The sequence below is a fragment of the Eretmochelys imbricata genome, chromosome 22 (genome assembly GCF_965152235.1).
Source record: "Eretmochelys imbricata isolate rEreImb1 chromosome 22, rEreImb1.hap1, whole genome shotgun sequence".
In the NCBI taxonomy this organism is placed as follows: domain Eukaryota; kingdom Metazoa; phylum Chordata; order Testudines; family Cheloniidae; genus Eretmochelys; species Eretmochelys imbricata.
Genome location: NC_135593.1, coordinates 18,976,716 through 18,995,344, shown reverse-complemented (window position 1 = coordinate 18,995,344; position 18,629 = coordinate 18,976,716). Strand labels below are relative to the sequence as shown.

Below are 18,629 nucleotides of genomic sequence, written 5' to 3'. Positions count from 1 at the left end.
GAAGCGACAGGAATACAGAAATTTGTCGGGAGGTGGGGGGTAGACTATGAGACAGAAAGGCGTGAAGGATAAATGTTGAGTCAAGAAGCCAACATGTTGGATCAAAGCATACATGTCTTTATTTAAGCTGGAACTCACAACAGTAAATAAAAATTGCACCAGACAATTGCTCAAGCTATAACTAAACAATCTAAGAATTTGTCCTCCAAACTCTGGGCTTACAGAGGCTGAAAACTGAGAAACTGAATAGGGAGCATATAACTCGGGGGTTTATGTTCTAATGCATTGTATCTTCTCATTCAAAATTCTGTTATTTCATAAATATAAATTTGTACCAACAAAGTGAGTTGAATTAAGATGACAGTATATAAAGCTCTGGCTGGGATGATTTAGTTGGGGATTGGTTCTGCTTTGAACAGGGGGTTGGACTAGATGACCTCCTGAGGTCCCTTCCAACCCTGATATTCTATGATACAGGAGATAACAGTAATAATTTACAGTAGTTTATGATAAACCTAAATAGTAGCTCCTAAAACAACTAACTCTGATTTACTGACTATTCCCCACTTTGTTGATTTGTACTGTACCCCAGTGGATTTCAAATAAAACATAATTTGGCATCTAGATTGCCTCTGCTTCTCTTTTTTGTTCTGATTCAGAATGCCCCTCATTATACTCCTCTAGAATTATTCAATCTGCTTTGTAAAATCCCATTGTGGGGCACCGTAACCAGTGACAGTTACTCTAACAAGCACTGCTTGACAATATAATTTTATACGTTAATATACTTCACTTAAAGCATGTTCCGCTGTGCAGAAAACCTAACTTGGTTCGCCTCTTTAGTGCCGATAATCCAAGATGCTCATTCCTGCAGTTAGGCTAAAAATGTCATCAAAGCATTTTCTTGCATATTGACTGAAAGTCAGTGGAATGTCCTGGGAAATGGAAGGAACTTAAATACACCTGAGTTAGCAGCTCTTGTAGTACAATCAAGAGGGTGTTTCTTGTATCAGCCACAAACGCAGAATGTCTTGAGTGTGCTGGCTATGAAAATGGCTGGAAGGGGACTGGGTTTTCTGCAGAGAGTGGAATGCCCTCAAAAGCGAAAGGGCAGGAAAGGGAGCCTGTCTTTACTCAAGGTAACCAAGGTGCTGAAGGAGCTCCCAGAAGAAGGGAGCTATTGAGGCATGGCTTACGTAGCTGCGCCTGGCACATTGCCCAAAGGCTCACAGTTCTGAAGGAATCCCTGTGCTTGAGTGCTGATAGACCTGCAGTTCATGAGGGAGAACGTGGCTTTTAGAACTACCGGATTCCTGTGTTGCATGGAGTCTCAGACACAGACTATCTAAACTGGCTCAGTTAAAAACATTCCTAGCCTTTTCTCTAGAAATGCAACAAGAGGTCCGTGAGAGCGAGTGCAAGTTGGAAGGGCAGGGCATTCATGTTTCAGAATATTAGTGGAGATGTTCATGTGTTTAAATGCATACTATCCACTTTGGTTTGAAAGGGTGAGTTAAAAAGAGTCTCAGATCCCACCTGTTCCTGAGTCTCCCTGCCAGTGGCTGTGATGTTTGCAATCACTTCAGAAAGGTTCTCTCTCAGACCAACCACAAAACAGGAAATGGACTGGCTATGCAGGGGAAAGGATGAAACTGACTACTCAAAGTGCTGTTAAATGCATAGAGTAAGCAAACTGGGGCGGCGGGGGAGGAAGTGGAGAGGGAGAGTATTCCCACCCCTAATCTTAATTGAAAGGCTTTTTAGCGGATATAACAGTAATACGTGCCACACTGGTGGAGTCCGTGTAGTGGTGTTTTGTACTTTTAAGGGAAAACTGTCTGAGGCAGCATGATCAGTGGGCAGGATACTGGATTGGGAGTGAGGAGGCTTGTGGCCTTGGAACCAAACTGCTGTGTGACCTTGTGTGAGTCACTTGACCTCTGTGTCTCTGTCTCTGCTCTTGTCCTGGGTCTATCTGGTCTGTTGAGATTGTGGGCTCTTTGGGGCAGAGACTGTCTCTCACTATGTGTACAACATCTAGCACAAGTGAACCCTGAGCTTTAGGTGCTACCATTATACAAATTAAGATGACACTCCTGATGTGCCAGTCACTGAAAGGGGGTTGGCTAGAAGGTCAGGCTCTAAGACCTTTTTATCACAGGGTCTCCAGGTACCCTGCACACTTTATTAAAGTGTCACATGTCCTCTGTGTGATAGATGACCCAGGAATGGAATTTGCTGAGTACCAATGCTGTGCCTTATGCGTTTTCCCTTGGGGCCTGATCCTGTTTCTGTTTGTCAGCAGCAGCAGGATTGGTCTCTTGATATTAGAGCTCTGAAGGGCAGATCCTTTTAGAGAAGAACCTGAAATGGAGTCACACATGGCTTTGTGGTCAGAAGACCGCACTTGAGGATAACATTGAATGCTTGGAACTCAGCAGCAAGAGCCTCTGCTTCTGGACTTGATGCACTTGGGAGTAAGGTGGCTGGGCCCCCAGTTCAAGGTTCAGGCATCTGTGACCTGCCTTGTCCAAGAGATGTTCTGCAGACTAAGCTGGCAGTGGTTAATCTCAGAATACAGTTGCCTTCAGTGGTATGTGAAGTATTCTGTAGCTTCATTGTTTTTATTCTTCTAGAGCCTGTGCAGCATGTCTGCAAATGCAGTGCCTATGTGCAAAGCTCAGGGATGGGCCTCCACTCTGGCTTTCTTAGTGGAAGTGAAATTTCACATCTAAGTCTAAAGGAATTTGTGCAGTCTAATGAAGCAGTACGTGCTGAAAGAGGAGACAGTGCTATGTGTGCCGACTGGTCTGGGGGAGTTTCATCTGAGAATCAAACTCTGAAGTGTTCATTAAACCAAAATGTGTGAGTAAATCTGAATGTTTGGGTAGAGTTCTGAGATATGATGCCTAAGCAGGCTGAAAAACAAACGGTAAAGATGGCAGTTGTCCATAGCAGAAGCTGACCTGATCGTGGGGTGATAGGAGACTGCCTCTTGTGCAATCCCAAACTCCATCCCAAAATCTGTGTTAATAAACAAACTATGGTCTTAAATTACAGGTCCTGTCATCCCTCCAGTCTGTTTATAAGTGGTATTACCTGGTTGATATAGTTAAGATTGATTAAATTTCTTAGAACCTGATTAGAAGAGCTGAAATCTGTACAAACAGAAGTCCTGAAATGGCAATTGCTTTCTAGGTTGTGAAATGTGGTTTTAACAATGACCAAAATACAGTTTCTGTTCTTGCATGTTTTCATCCTCATTGGTGTTTGAATCTGGATAGAGCATAATATGTTCATGGGAACCTTCCAAAAATGCTTGAGAACCCTTTTAAAATTCTCTTGTGGATTTTCAGTGTTGAGAGACCAGAATCTGGAGTTTTGCATTATCAGGTGTGTTTACTACATTTGCAAATGATGTTCCCAATCCTGCAAAGACTGAAGCACATGAGTGATTTGATTTGCTTGGGACATGAACCATAGCCTGTTGAAAACTATGGGAGTGTTTACATTGAACCAGGCTCCATTTGTCAATGTGACAACTCACATGAGTAAAGAATCTACTGTAAAGCATAGTGCTTAATGGGATCTGTGGGACTACATGTGGTAATAGGCACTGCACTTGGTAGGAAATGTTTGAAGGGTCACATCGTAATAGGGGACGCTGCAGATGTGCTTACTACATACATGGCTGTAGGAATAAATTAAACTTAAATAGCAATTTTTTGGGGGGGAATTAATCCAACTCTATCCAACTGCCTTAGAAATCAGCCCCAAAAGAAATTAATTACTCTTCATCAGAAGCAAGTAGAAGTGCTTTGATGTATCTTTGTAATTAGTATTTATTGCAAGACAATTATGTCTCTGGTATTTTAATTAATGGGTGGTTTGGCAAAGCAGCCACCTGATGGGAAACCTTCAGAAGTGGTTTGTATTTATTCTCTAGAATGGACTTCTCTTTCAAGCTCTCCGATTTAATGCAGTTTATGAAGTAAAATATATTGAAGCAATCAGGCCTTGGGCTTGGGGCCTTTTGAGGTCAAATCAGCAGCTCACTTAAAATAAATGGCCTCTCGAAATGCGGGAGGATGTGATGTTGAGTCTTCATTTGTTACATTTCTTTGCATTGTACATTCATAAAGCATCATTACAAGAGGTCAGTGATTTCTGTCTTCTTTCAAAGACTCTGTGATTCTGGCACCCTGCTTCATGGGGGTGGGGGATTGGAGAGCATTCCGGTAGCCTATCACACTCTTTCTGAAATGACAGGTTTCAGAGTAACAGCCGTGTTAGTCTGTATTCGCAAAAAGAAAAGGAGTACTTGTGGCACCTTAGAGACTAACCAATTTATTTGAGCATGAGCTTTCGTGAGCTACAGCTCACTTCATCAGATACATACGTATCTGATGAAGTGAGCTGTAGCTCACGAAAGCTCATGCTCAAATAAATTGGTTAGTCTCTACGTATCTGATGAAGTGAGCTGTAGCTCACGAAAGCTCATGCTCAAATAAATTGGTTAGTCTCTAAGGTGCCACAAGTACTCCTTTTCTTTTTACTCTTTCTGAACTCCTTCTCAGGGCTTCTAGGTGTTAACAGTTATATGTTCTCTCAAGGATATAGAGACAGGAGTAAGAAGAAAAAGTACTCATGGGTTTTGTTTGGTGCTTGGTTAATCTGTTCCATAACTTGATTTTTAGCCCCACTATGGCCTAAAGTGCTATGTAGCTAACCTGGACGATATGAAAGATAATGGGCATGTCCTTAACTTTCTTATTGTTTTGAACCAAGAAAGTTACAACTTTAAAGTTGAAGTCCAGCTAGTGAATGAATGCTCCAAATGTTTCAGAATTTGTGGTAGTAGCTTGTTTTCAGTAGATGCGATGAACTGTATGCCCACTTAGTGTTAATTTACGGTAACTTTTTCATATCTCAAGCAGTAGCTATCTGCCAGCTTTTTAAATCTGAAACACATGAAATAGATGCATTATTGTGTAGTTGTTCTTAATGCATGCTATTGTAGATAGAGAATGGGCCCAAGTTAGGATAATGGTATAGGGTTTGTGTGGAGTTGCTCTTCCCATTTGTAAGGGAAACATGACAACTTGTAAATATTGGGATATTTGGTTAGTGTGCCTTAAACCAGGATTCCTCATGCTTTTTCATAGCGTGGTCCCCTTGTGGGAAACTCCTCCTACCCCATTTGCAAATCATGCAACCCCTAGGGCCATTCCTCACAGAGCAAAGAAATATTAGGAAACTGCTTCGTTATTTCTAATACTTCTGATGGAGGCTCTGGCTCTTGTTTCCTCTCTGTCTCCTCAATTACCTAGATGAGCATGGAATGCCTGTAGTAGAAGATAGAAGCAAGGAGGTGGAGCCAGCATAGTATAACCTGCCAGGTGTTCAGACTGTCCCCAGGTGCTCTGTGGCACTGAATGATCCATGGGTCACAGACTGAGAACTGCTGCTGTAATAAAATAGGAGAGGTAGATTTTGAATGCTGCTTTGCTTGGCGCAGCCTCAGGGAAATCTCTCTTAGGTTCTTGAGAGATGCTTGCCCTTGACAGACTCAATTACCTACAATAATCTAGCTGCTTTCTCCATCTCATTGTCCACCTTTCCTGCCCATGTGCACGCTTGTAGAGAAGCATCAGAGTACTTGGCTAGGCCTGTGGATTTGGGTTTGTATTTCTGCCAGTTGAAATTCTCTCTCCAAAACTGAGAACCAAGTAGTTTGACACAATTGCTCTTGGGATAAATCCTGTCTTTTTAAAGCTCTAGCCTTGTAAAGGTATTTAAATGTAAAGTGTACTGATTTAGCTTGCAGTTATGCCGCTTCCCATTCTGATCTTATCAGCAAAGTAGGGTCCAGTTGGGTCAGTACTTGGACAGGACATTTTCAACAACAAGGCCGGCTTCAGCAGATGTTACATTGAAATGAAATTATTTTTTAAAAAAAATTAAGGTAATATTCCAACAAAATGTCTAAGTACCCAGACTTTCTCCAGGAGCAGTATTTACCTGACTTTTGCAGTAATGAATTAGATATGCAGAAAGTCTTACTCCATGACACTTGTGCAGATATATAAAAAACATGAATGTCACTTATTAAAACAGCAAACACCTAGACATTTGAGCAAGCATTTAAAGTACAGGGTGGCAAATTCCTGGATACACATTTTAAAATGTCCCTCACTTCATTTTTGCAACACTTCCTGAAATACATCTGGGCATACATTAGGGAGTTGTATTCCTATTCTTCCTCTGTGTTGTAGGGTTTAATCCCTAGAATCCTGTTGATAAAATATGAACCTTTATATTGTAAGAAAATGGATCTGATCTAGTCTGGCAATTCCTAAGGTCCATGCAGTTTAGGATCCTGTTTCTGATGCTGGCCAGCACCAAATGGTTCTGTAGGGAGATGTCTGCCAGTCTACCCCCCACACACGTTAAATGGTATCTTGGTCTCTAATAGAGATTGGATTGAGCCTTGTACAGGAGGTTTAATACTTCCAAAATGTATCTTTACTTGTACAGCTGAGTGTAGTTATCTAAATGCAGACCAATCTCCAGTCTTCTGACACTTCTCTTGCCTTGCAGACAGCATGAGTAATGACACCATTTATTAGCCCTAACACAACTCCCAATCTTGCACCCGTTGAGTCAGGAGAACCCCGGACTAGGCCCAACCCCTTGCTGGGTGGTTTCTTGCTTTCCTCCTCTGGTGTGTGTGTGTGTGTGTGTGTGAAAGTGCAGGAGTTAGTCTTTAGTTCTGAGTATCATCTGTCCCATGAAAACTTGCCCCTTGTAGCTGAAAAATGCTCTTCTATCCTCGGAGTGAGTTTTAGCACTCTCCAGTAACATAAGCATTAATTAGACTGAAGCTTGTACTACTTAATGGAGGGAGATTATGTCACGGTGAAATACTGCTCGTTTTATTTTTCTTCCTCTACATCTCTTGTTAGCTGTACACCAGATGCCCATTTCCTGCCTGTCTTTCCTGAGCCCATAACCATTTTTTCTTTTCTGGTCCCCTACAGATCACCTGGTAGCCCATGGACGGATGGCTGAGAAAGAAGCCCGGAGAAAGTTCAAGCAGATTGTAGCTGCTGTCCACTTTTGTCACTGTTGTAACATCGTTCACAGAGACTTGAAGGCAGAGAATCTGCTGCTGGACGCTAACCTAAACATCAAAATAGCAGGTGAGCTGGGGGCTAGCGGAGGGGGAGGAAGGCAACCGCTGTTAGAAGTTGTTAAACGGAGGCACTTGCTGTTTATGCTAGTCAGAAAGAAGGAAGCACAGTTCAGTTAAAGGAAACTTAAGATTTCTGCTCGGCCCAAAGCCAGCAAATAATAGAGTAATGAGGAGGCCGGTGGCACCTTAAAGACTAACAGATTACCTGTTAGTCTTTAAGATGCCATTGGACTTGTTTTTATGGATGCAGACTAACATGGCGGCTACTCTGATAAATTATAGAATGTTGATTTATATCCCGCTTCATGCTGGTAAAGACTGGGCTTTTACTCTGCAGGCAGGCCTGGTGTTACAAAAGCTATGGTGTTCCAATCCCCTTTCCAATGGGCGAGACACAACTAGAGGCTGACCTCGAGGCTGGGTCCTGTTGTCAGTTTAGGGTTTCTCTGAAGTGAGGCAAGGTGAGTGAGAGGCAGGGAGTGTGGAAAAATAAAGATGACAAAGTTTAGGGGTAGAGAGGTAAGAGAAAGTAAAGAGATTTTGATCAATTCCTTTCTATTTGTGTGGAGGAGAGAAAATCACCCCAGTAGCGTCTCGCTTAGCAGTATATCAAGAACGGAGCGGAAAGCTGAAGACGATCCAACAAGGCCACGTACACGTTTCCAGCAACGGGCTCGTTGCACAATGATAGGTGCCTCTATTGTTCTGGCATGCATCAATAAGTCCTGGTAGAATGGGTGAATATTTTGCAGCTAGCTTGGCTGCCAGTAAAGCCCGCGTTTCAGGCACCCTCTAAACTGTTTCAGCGCAGACCTTCACGTCTGTATTGCTTCCCCGTATGAAAATGTCTGCTCTGTCCAGCTCCACAGATTTGCTGCCAGTCTACGGCCTAAACTCTCTGGGCTTAGATCAGGATACACCAACTAGTCCTTAATGTCACATAGATACATGTGAATGGTGAATGTCTGCTCAAAACAAAAGCAGGTCTTGTATCCATTTGGCCACCTCACCATATAGGCTTTCCCTTTGGGACAGCTAATAGCGATCCATTTAGTTCCATTGGTGCATGGATCCCAGCAAATGCCAAAGTTGTGGAAAGAGCTCCATGCTGTCCTGATAAATAGGCATCCATGGAGAGTGCCTCAGTTTCAGCTTTCTCTCCTAGCCCAGTGGCCGGAGTGTAATGCTAACAGCTGCTCTGGTGGTGGCACATATGATTGCTGTCCGATGTGAATGATTCCTTTCTCTTCTTCCCTGTGTATTTATTTTTCCCCTCTATAGTGTGTGTGTGTGTGTGTGTGTGTGTATTTTCCTTTTCAGTGGCTAGGTGAATATCCGTATTGTAGTACCTGGCAGAGCTGAAATAGTGAAAGGTTTGTCAGCATTTTAATTATAGAACCCATTTTAGAAGGATTTATAACTTGACCGAAACTTGCTTCAGGCTGTGACTTGGCATGGAACTAGTCAGTCTGGAGCAATTTTATTACTGACCTGATTTACCAAGTTTAGGAACTTCTTTTTATTGAACCAGCATCTCAAGACGTACATTTTCTAGGTTTTAAATCGCAGTATTTTGGTCACAAGTGTGGTAGAGGAATTTAACTTTCTTTACAAATATGTTGTTCCTAGTCTTTTTGCTTATCGCTATTTAGAATTAAAATTATTCTTAGAGCAGACAGTGGCATGTGAGTGGCAGGCTGATGGAGACGGAAAGGTGAACAGCCCAAACCTGCATACATCACAATGCTTGGAGCAGGGAGCCAGAGGTGTTGCTACAGGGCTGGGCTCATGTTCCAACACCCCTCTGGGGGTGGACTTTCCATGACTAGAGGGTGTCCCCTTCTCCCCCCTCCCCCGCCCCCGCACCTCTACCACGAAATTAACTAAAAATGCGTGACAAAATCATAGCCTTATTTATGATTGATGTATATTCTTATGTCTGCCGTGTGCAAATACACTTACAAATGATTTTAGGCCTCCTCTTTTATGATGAGTGGGAAAAATTCCTGCATGTACAATTCTTTTTAAAAAGCTCTTCAGAAGTAACTTTGGCAGAATCTGAAATGCGGCTGGATTCCCTGAAGAAATGTCCATATGAACATGCTGACAAGTTATGTGAATGTTTGAAAATTGTGGAAACTTTTTTTTTATTTAAACCTAAGGAAGCTGGAAACTATTCTCCTTCCCAATCTCTGCTCCCAGAATGGTCTAGAAGATAGTTCCCACCCATGTGGTAGTGTTGTTTTACTTGGCAGGGAGACTTGGTAGTGATTTGAAGAACAGCCTGGAAAAGCTGATTTACAGTACAGGATTTTCCAAGTAGTTAGTTTTGTCCCTAGACCCCATCAATTATAATTTGACACTGGTGATTCTGTTCTGTCAAGAATAAAAAGTGGTAGCAGCTGATCTTTTTTTTCTTGCAGGACCCCCCAGAAAGAATACTTCAGAAATACATAGAACTGTACAGACAAGATGAAAGATAAGCAGAATCTTACTTCCAAGCCTTACTTTAACAATCTCTAAATTAAAAACCTCTTCCCTGTGAGGCAGATATTACTTCTGTAGCTCCCCTCAACTGAGTGTTTCAAAGGGCTTCCCAAGCCTGCATATGGTAGGTCTGTTCTTTCTTCATTTCAGAGACCTGGACCGAGGCACAGAAAGCTGAAGTGACCTATCCAGGGACACAGTGTCACTGGCAGAGCTGGAAATAGAATCCAGAAATCCTGTTTCCCAGTCCCCTGTTCTGAATACCAGACTACACTGCCTCTCAAAGTATACAAGATAAAAAGGAAGCAAAGAGGTGGTGTTTTGTGTAGTTCCTTTTGTGCTGCTTGTGTAGCTCTGTGGGAAGCAGCGTTCTGTGAGATGGTTAGTATTGTTGAAGTGCATTATGGCTGATCTTTGGCATTATGTGCAAAGCAATCTCCAGCTTCTGCAGTTTTACAGGAACTTGCAAATCACTCATTGGAGGGTAATGGGAAACTCCCCAGATCCTACCAGTGTGAACTTCCCAGTGAGCTCCTATTGCTCTATAAGCGGAATATACCCGGAAAGATAATGGAGCAAATAATTAAGCAATCAATCTGCAAACATAGAATCATAGAATATCAGGGTTGGAAGGGACCTCAGGAGATCATCTAGTCCAACCCCCTGCTCAAAGCAGGACCAGTCCCCAACTAAATCATCCCAGCCAGGGCTTTGTCAAGCCTGACCTTAAAAATATCTAAGGAATAAAACATCTAGAACGTAATAAGGTGATAAGTAACAGTCAGCATGGATTTGTCAAGAACAAATCTCGTCAAACCAACCTGTTAGTTTTCTTTGACAAGGTAACAAGCCTCGTGGATAGGGGGAAGCGGTAGATGTGGTATATCTTGTCTTTAGTAAAGTTTTTGATACTGTCTCGCATGACCTTCTCATAAACTAACTAGGGAAATGCAACCTAGATGGAGCTATTATAAGGTGGGTGCATAACTGATTGGAAAACCATTCTCAGAGAGTAGTTATCAGTGGTTCACAGTCAGGCTGGAAGGGCGGGAGTGGGGTCCCACAGGGCTCAGTTCTGGGTCCAGTTCTGTTCACTATCTTCCTCAATGGTTTAGATAATGGCATAGAGAGTACACTTATAAAGTTTGTGGACGCTACCAAGCTGGGAGGTGTTGCAAGTGCTTTAGAGGATAGGATTATAATTCAAAATGATCTGGACAAACTGGAGAAATGGTCTGAAGTAAATAGGACGAAATTCAATAAGGACAAATGCAAAGTACTCCACTTAGAAAGGAACAATCAGCTGCGCACATACAAAATGGGAAATGACTGCCTAGGAGGGAGTACTGTGGAAAGGGATCTGGGGGTCATAGTGGAGCACAAGCAAAATGAGTCAACAGTGTAATGCTGTTGCAAAAAAATGAACATCATTCTGGGATGTATTAGCGGGAGTGTTGTAGACAAGAGAAGTAATTCTTCCGCTCTACTCTGCACTTAGTAGGCCTCAACTGGGGTATTGTGTCCAGTTCTGGACGCCACATTTGAAAAAAGATGTGGACAAATTGGAGAAAGTCCAGAGAAGAGCAACAAAAATGATTAAAGGTCTAGAAAACATGATCTATGAGGGAAGACTGAAAAAATTGGGTTTGTTTAGTCTAGAGAAGAGAAGACTGAGAGGGGACATAACAGTTTTCAAGTACATAAAAGGTTGTCACAAGGAGGAGGGAGGAAAAATTATTCTTCTTAACCTCTGAGGATAGGACAAGAAGCAATGGGTTTAAATTGCAGGGGGCGGGGGTTTAGGTTGAACATTAGGAAAAACTTCCTAACTGTCAGAGTGATTAAGCACTGAAATAAATTGCCTAGGGAGGTTGTGGAATCTCCATTCTTGGAGATTTTTAAGAGCAGGTTAGACAAACACTTGTCAGGGATTGTTTAGATAATACTTAGTCCTGCCATGAGTGCAGGGGACTGGACGAGATGACCTCTCAAGGTACCTTCCAGTCCTATGATTCTATGATTGATTCTGTAATGGGCTTTTGTATGTGACTTTGTGTTCTTTTTATGGTTACAGATTGGTAAGTGCAATACTGTTAAGTAACTGCCATTAAGTAAAATGCAGTAGCAATGACTGGAAGTTGGCAGTGTGGCTATTCTCACTTGCAGGTGAACAGAAAGCATGTTCTTAAGCCTGCAAATGTTGTTTCTGCCTTGCTGCCTAGCTTTCTTCTTCCCATGGAGGGTTTTTCTGTAGTGTATCTTCTCAAAGGGTGAGAGTCAGACATTTTTGGCAATGTGCTTCTCTTTGCTTGCAGTCAAAAAGTTCATCCAGGGGTTGCGACACTTGGTAAACCCCTGGGCCTTCCTGGGAGCCACTTTCAGAAGAGGATCTCATCTGTAAGGCCATCGCTTAACAAGAATGCATCCTCAGCCTCTTCCATCTTCTGAAGGCAAAAGCCAGTTATTTGTACAGATGTTATGTCCCCTTCTGGTTCTAGTTCTGGTGCTCTGTGGAAATAGAGCTAGAAAATATCACAGTTAATCCATCTTGGAGTTCCCCCTTCTGGCCTATTGCAGGGTTTCCTCTGCCGTGCCAGCCATTGGGTTAGTTAACTGCTAGCTGATTCAGATAATAAAAATGGCTTTCCTAAGACCCCTTCTCCCAGCTGCTGTGGCTACATTCAGTCCTAACCAGTGGTAAGAGTGCTCTGTAAGGGTTTTCCCTTTCCTTCTGTTTGTGGACAGCGAGCGTCCTGGTTGTGCTCTGGTTGGTGGATCTGTAGGCAAACAGGTATTTTTCCTTCGTCTGTGGCAGTGCTCATAGACTATAAGTATGTTTGTTTAAAAAACAGAGTTTTGCTTTTAAAATCCTCACACACACAGATATTCCTTCCTTGCTCCACACAGCTTTAAGAAGACTGTTTCCTCCCCACATTTGACCTCAGTTCATTAAGCACAGGTGGGTTCTGGAAAACTATTTCCAGCTGTTTAGCAGGACTTCATATCAAAGAGAGCCATCTGATTCTAGTTCACCACAGATCATGGTGGGGTCTGAAATGCTGTGCAAAGAGGAAGCTCTTCAAAGTGAGCTATTTCCCCCTCTGAAACCCAGCCACAATGCAAAATGAACTCCTAGGCTCCAGCTGGCTGCCTTACCTACATGTCTGACTCCAGAGTCCTGAGTCATTTCTTCTGTTTGTTGTACTGATAATTTTGGTTCAAGAGTAGCAGCAAAGGCTTGCAACCGTGAGCTTCCTGATCCTGCTGTTGAAGCAAAGAGGCATTTGTGGTGTTTTTAGCCCCAGTTACATATGTGCCTGGGACTATATCCTTGGTAGAAGAGACAGTTATGATCACTGTTTCTACAATATCTGGTTAGGTGTTCAACTAGGACCAAATCTATTTAAAGCCACCTAAAAATCCTACTAAACCTAAGTTATTCAACAAGTGTTTCTTCTGTCAAATGAGATGCTCTGATTTAAGAAGTCTTTGGGGAAAAAAATGTATTAAAAATGTACTGTGAGCAGAGAGGTGCTGGCATTTAAAATCTGCCATCAGTACTGGGTGGAGTATTGAAACAGCTGATTCTCTGATTTGTTCATACCTATTGTTTGTGTCTGAGCTATTCCATGTCATTGAGTTCTCACCCACCTGTCACTCGCGTACGTGGCCTGAGTCTTTTATACTTGCCAGTAGCCTGTATGCGCCACATAGCAATGTGCATGTTCTGCATGTAGGCTGGGATTGTCAGAGGACCCCCAGGGGTTAGAGCCGAGTTCCCAAGGCCATTTGGACAATCCTAGCCAGGATGGTTTCGCCAAAACGTTCTCAGCTTGAACTTGGTTGTAGTTCTGGTTACTTCCCGTTGGGGTTGGCTGCAGCTTGTGGTGGAGATGATAGACTTGTTCATGTTAACAACTGGGTGGGGAGGAGCTTGTTTAAGTTCTGCCTTTAACCCTTTGAGACAGGACCTGTGGTTTTGTTGTCTGTCTTCTTGTTTCATTTCCTACTGTTTCACACCTCTGTGTGTCTTCTGTCTCTTCTTCTTCCCCTCCACACCAGCCCCCCCTCCCCCCAAATTATCAAGCTGCAAAGAGCTCACTATTAATATGGTAATGGTTCCCAAGAATGCTCTAAAGCTCTTTGGCGCACATTGACTTCCTGCCGAATGCTAGGGATAAAAAACCAAACCATATCAGCTTGCTCAGAATGTCAGCTAGCTTGCCTAGGTTTCAGCACATGCCTATTCATTTGAGGAAAAACTTGCATTTAAACTTGATTTCACAGGGTTTGTTGTTAAAGGTGCAGCCTAGTTTTGTAGGCTTTAGTGCTTGCCTGGCAGTCAGAATTCAGTGGCTTGCCAAGCGTCCCACTGTAAGCATGAGAGCACATTTCAAAGGTTTTCAGAGGTGGACTAGAGAAACTCCAAGCTGTGTGCTGTTTCTGTGAATCAGCCTCCTCGGGCTGAATGTTGTTGTATTTGCCAAGCCAGAGTAATTTATTTCGTTCCCAACATTGTGCAAAACCCAAGGAACTGGCAAGTGATGGGTTTGAAATTAATTTGTGTTTATTACATTAATCCGTTTGCTGATTTTTGAAGCAGTCCTTGGGCTTGAACTGTACTATGTGTGCGCTATGCTCAGTGCACTACAGTAGCAAACACAATGAGCCAGGCCCCACCCATTAGAAGGAACACAGCCCTGGTGTTTTTATTCTCTGTAAGATGACGAGCAGTGTCGTGAAGGCTGGGACAAGGATAAAGTGAATGTATTCTTTCTTTTTAAGTTAGTGTAAACTATCGTCAGCTATCCCCTACCATGACCAGCGCCCATCAGTTAGCTGGCTAATATTTTTGTAGATGTCATTGTAGGGACTTGAAAGAGAAGAGGGTAGTAGTCCCATGGACCACATCCTGTAGAGAGCTCTCTGAATAAGGGTCAGCATGGAAAAATGCAAAGATCTCTGGAGAAGCGGAAACACTTGGATTGGGATTGGGATGGGGAGGAAGGTTGGCACCGAGTTGGAGGGTATGGAATAACATGTTACCATCAAAGTTAAGTAGGATTTTTGTGCAGGCTTGAGATACTCTGGCGATGGGAGCTCTGGGAGTCCCTAAGATAGCTGCTTGCCATTGTTGGTTCTTCTCATTGTTCCCTCTTTGAAATATGGAAGTCTTGTCTGATACGCTTGGCAGTTGTGTGTGTCTATCCAGATGCTAATGCTTTCAATGTTTTAAGCCAGACTTGCATAATTCTGCTTGCCCACGGGGAGTAACTTTTTTGATGAACAAGTCAAATAAAACTTTTTTTTTCCCATTATCAATCACGATTTTTAAGCATGGGTAAGTAGATTATGTGCTGGGGTTGGGAAATGTTCGTGACAGTTTTGCAAAATGAAAGTAGAAGAAAAAACCTTCACAGTGTAAAGAATTGAGCTCCTATCTTGGTATCAGACATCAAGAATTATAACATTCAAAAACCAGTCGGAGAACACTTCAACCTCCCTGGTCATTCAATTACAGACCTAAGTGGCAATTCTTCAACAAAATAACTTCAAAAACAGACTCCAGTGAGAAACTGCAGAACTGGAATTAATTTGCAAACTGGACACCATTAAATTAGGCTTGAATAAAGACTGGGAGTGGATGGGTCATTACACAAAGTAAAAACTATTTCCGCATGCTAATTTTTTCCCCTACTGTTACTCACACCTTCTTGTCAACTGTTTGAAATGGGCCATCCTGATTATCACTACAAAAGTTTTTTTTTCTCCTGCTGATAATAGCCCACCTTAATTGATTAGTCTCATTAGAGTTGTTATGGCAACACCCATTTTTTCATGTTCTCTGTGTATATATCTTCCTACTGTATTTTCCACTGCATGCATCTGATGAAGTGGGTTTTAGCCCACGAAAGCTTATGCCCAAATAAATGTGTTAGTCTCTAAGATACCACAAATACCCCTCATTCTTTTTGCTGATACAGACTAACACGGCTACCACTCTGAAACTTGGTATCTCTGCATCTTGAATACACCTTGCCACTTCCATAAATACCATAGGCCAATTTCTTTTCCATTTCTTCATATTTGTACTGGTCTGTTAGAGAGCAGATTTTAACCTAGCAAAGTGCTAGGTTGAGATTAATTCTGCTTGAAGTACAAAGCTTGGAGCCTGTGTTTCGTTAATGTTATCCCCCAGTGTATTGTATTTAGGGAGTCAAGGTTAGTCTTATTAAATTCTTCATAAGAAATGTTTATTTTTACCAGCTGTACTCTAGCTCTTGCACCTTGGTGCCATGCTTTTGTTTTGTTCACATCAAATTCGTGAGATGGGTTATTTCCTCACTGGCTTCCCTCCTTTTACACCATCTCTCTCAAAAGGCCTTTGTGGAGATTTGCTTCTCATGCAAATCTTATGAAAACTGTGTGTTATTGATGTGGGCCATGGTTGGTGTGCGTTGGTGTCATTTGTGCTAATACTGGGGCATTATTAGCATAAGCATCCAAAGGCAAAGCAATTTGCAAATCATCTTGGCTGTGTGGCCCCTTTGATAGTACTCCTGCATCTTGCTACTTGGTTTTCTTTTCCTTGACTGAAGAGCGAAAAAGGGAAGAAATGGTTAATGATGCCATGTTCTGGGCAAAGCTCTGTTTGCTGATGCAATGGGGGAGGGGAACCCTTAATATCCATTGAGCTGAAACAGTGTTGTATGTATGAGATGCAGACCTTTGTCTCCCAAATTCCACCCCTTTCTACACACACGTGCAGACACACGCAAAAACCACCTCTGGGATTTGGACGGCACACTGGAGGTGGCAAAGCAATCAATGTGGAATGCCGTCATCACCCCAGAGCGCAAATGCTGTTTGAATGGTTGGATGGCTGGCCACAGCTTGCCGTTTGGTTACCGAGACTTTTCTCTTAACTTCAGTCTCCGGGTTTACTGTTTGCTGTTGCTGAATGGCTGGATTAGTTTGGAGAACTGTCCTCTTTGGGCTTGTCTACCCTGGCTCTTTACAACGCTGCAACTTCCTCGCTCAGGGGTGGGGAAAAAACACCCCCTGAGTGCTGCAAGTTGCAGTGCTGTAAAGTGCCAGGGTAGATGGTGCGCGAGCGCTGGGAGCTATTCCCCTCGTGACTACACAAGCCATGTTAAAACGCTGTCACAGCCAGCACTTTAACGTTGCCAGTGAAGACGTGCCCTATAACTGGGACTTCCAGGTTGCCAGAAGAGAATCAAGCACTTTCTGGCAAATGAAAAACCCAGTTTTCCTATTCTCTTTGCTCTATATCTTTAGCTTATCTTGGTTTCAATAGCTCTAGCTGTAATACCTGCTCTGATCCTGAGAGTGAGATTTTTGAAACAGACAGCTGGGAGGGTGGAGACTAGAAACCGACGAAAAATCTTTATGTAGCGTCTTCTGAATGTAAATTGAAATCCTAATGCTAAGTCTAATTGCTAGAACATGTGTCTCCTGCAAGAGCTGATACGTGTATCTGATAAATGGAAGAAAAACACCTTTTGTAAGAACTGTGTATATAATAAGCGAGATGGCTGTATTTGCAGATTCTGACACAGTCCTAATAGTGCTAAGTTCCTGGCATTTTTAAGGAGGTTAAATAAATGGTGTGTATATTTTATGAGGCAAAGATATGCTATTGTCAGCATTCTGCCTCTATTGTTCGTTTGTCCCCTGTACCCCCTATTAGAAGCTGCAGATTTGCTGGTTGGGTTCACTTTAGTGCACAGATCAGCAGCAGCTCTTCCTCCTTCCCGTTTTCCCTGTCGTGGACCAAGGGGCAGTCAGCCATTGTGGGATTGCACGTGACTTCACTGGACTGTGTCTCTCAGCCGTTTGCTTACACAAACACCATCCGATGCTTACAGCAGTTGGAATGGGTCATGTACTCCTCTTTTAATCGAGTCTCTCATTGTTCTTTCAGATTTTGGGTTCAGTAACATCTTCACACCTGGCCAGCTGCTTAAAACCTGGTGTGGGAGTCCCCCCTACGCAGCCCCCGAGCTCTTTGAAGGGAAGGAATATGATGGGCCAAAGGTTGACATTTGGGTATGCGGTGAACATATCTGTATTTTGCTTTGATCTCATATCGCTGCTTTTTACATGTGGCTTTGCTTCCAAAGCACTGAATTCACTTCTTGTAGGAAGGACCCATTTGTGGAAATAGTGTTATTCAAAGAAATGTAGCTTTATTCCAGCTATTAAATTGCATGCTTCTTGTTATAAGGCACTGTGCTTAATATTTTAGGAGTTGTGTAGAAATATATGTACATTTTGATTTGGTCTTAAGAGAGTTAGATTCTCTTAATACTTACCAGTGAGAAGTTGGCTATTCTGCTTGTTGTCTGGTTTGACCTGGTGTATTTATTTGTAGCAGGTAGAGATCATATCCCTCAGAACAGAGCATTTAAAGGGGCACAATGAAGGCAAAAGGCCCAAAAGAAGAATGCTAGCAGCTGCCTGCCCATCCCACATCAATTAGTAGTTTGAAACAGTCTCCCTTACAGGCATTAGCTGTTTGGTAACAGCTCTGCAAAAGCACGGCTATAGCAGTTTTACAATCCTAGTTCGAAACTGGGCATGAGGTTTGTTGCCATTCTGGTGTGGCTGTGCGATTCCTGCCATCCCTCCATTTTCCTGGCCGGATTGTCTGTGCGCTTTAAGAAGGGGTCCAGCAGGGTGGGCGAGAAGCACGGCATGAGTTAAGCTCTGCATGTTCTGTGTGGACGTACAGTCGCCACAGAGCCACAACTAAATTTAACAAACTGTGTAACTCTGTTGAACCAAGTGGATTTACACTGGGGATGATAGTTACCCAGAGTCTCCCTTTGTGGTGATGGAGGGCTGGGATTTTAGGATTGTTGCACCCTTTGTTTTTGAGGCCTAAGAGCAGGCCTATCTCAGGCTTATTCAACAGATGTCTTTG

At 42.8% G+C, this 18,629-nt stretch overlaps 1 protein-coding gene across 13 annotated transcripts in view; it reads left to right on the top strand.

Annotated features, from left to right (window-relative positions):
• The window catches only part of SIK3 (SIK family kinase 3), a 152,679-nt gene that overhangs the window by 93,940 nt on the left and 40,110 nt on the right, over positions 1–18,629 (top strand). For all 13 annotated transcript variants that reach the window (XR_013348610.1, XR_013348611.1, XM_077839982.1 and 10 more), the window contains 2 exons: positions 7,041–7,202; positions 17,628–17,752. Coding sequence is in view for 11 of the 13 variants with exons in the window: in XM_077839982.1 (XP_077696108.1) it covers positions 7,041–7,202; positions 17,628–17,752 (287 nt within the window). In the remaining 2 variants the exon portion in view is untranslated. The remainder of the gene's footprint in view (positions 1–7,040; positions 7,203–17,627; positions 17,753–18,629) is intronic.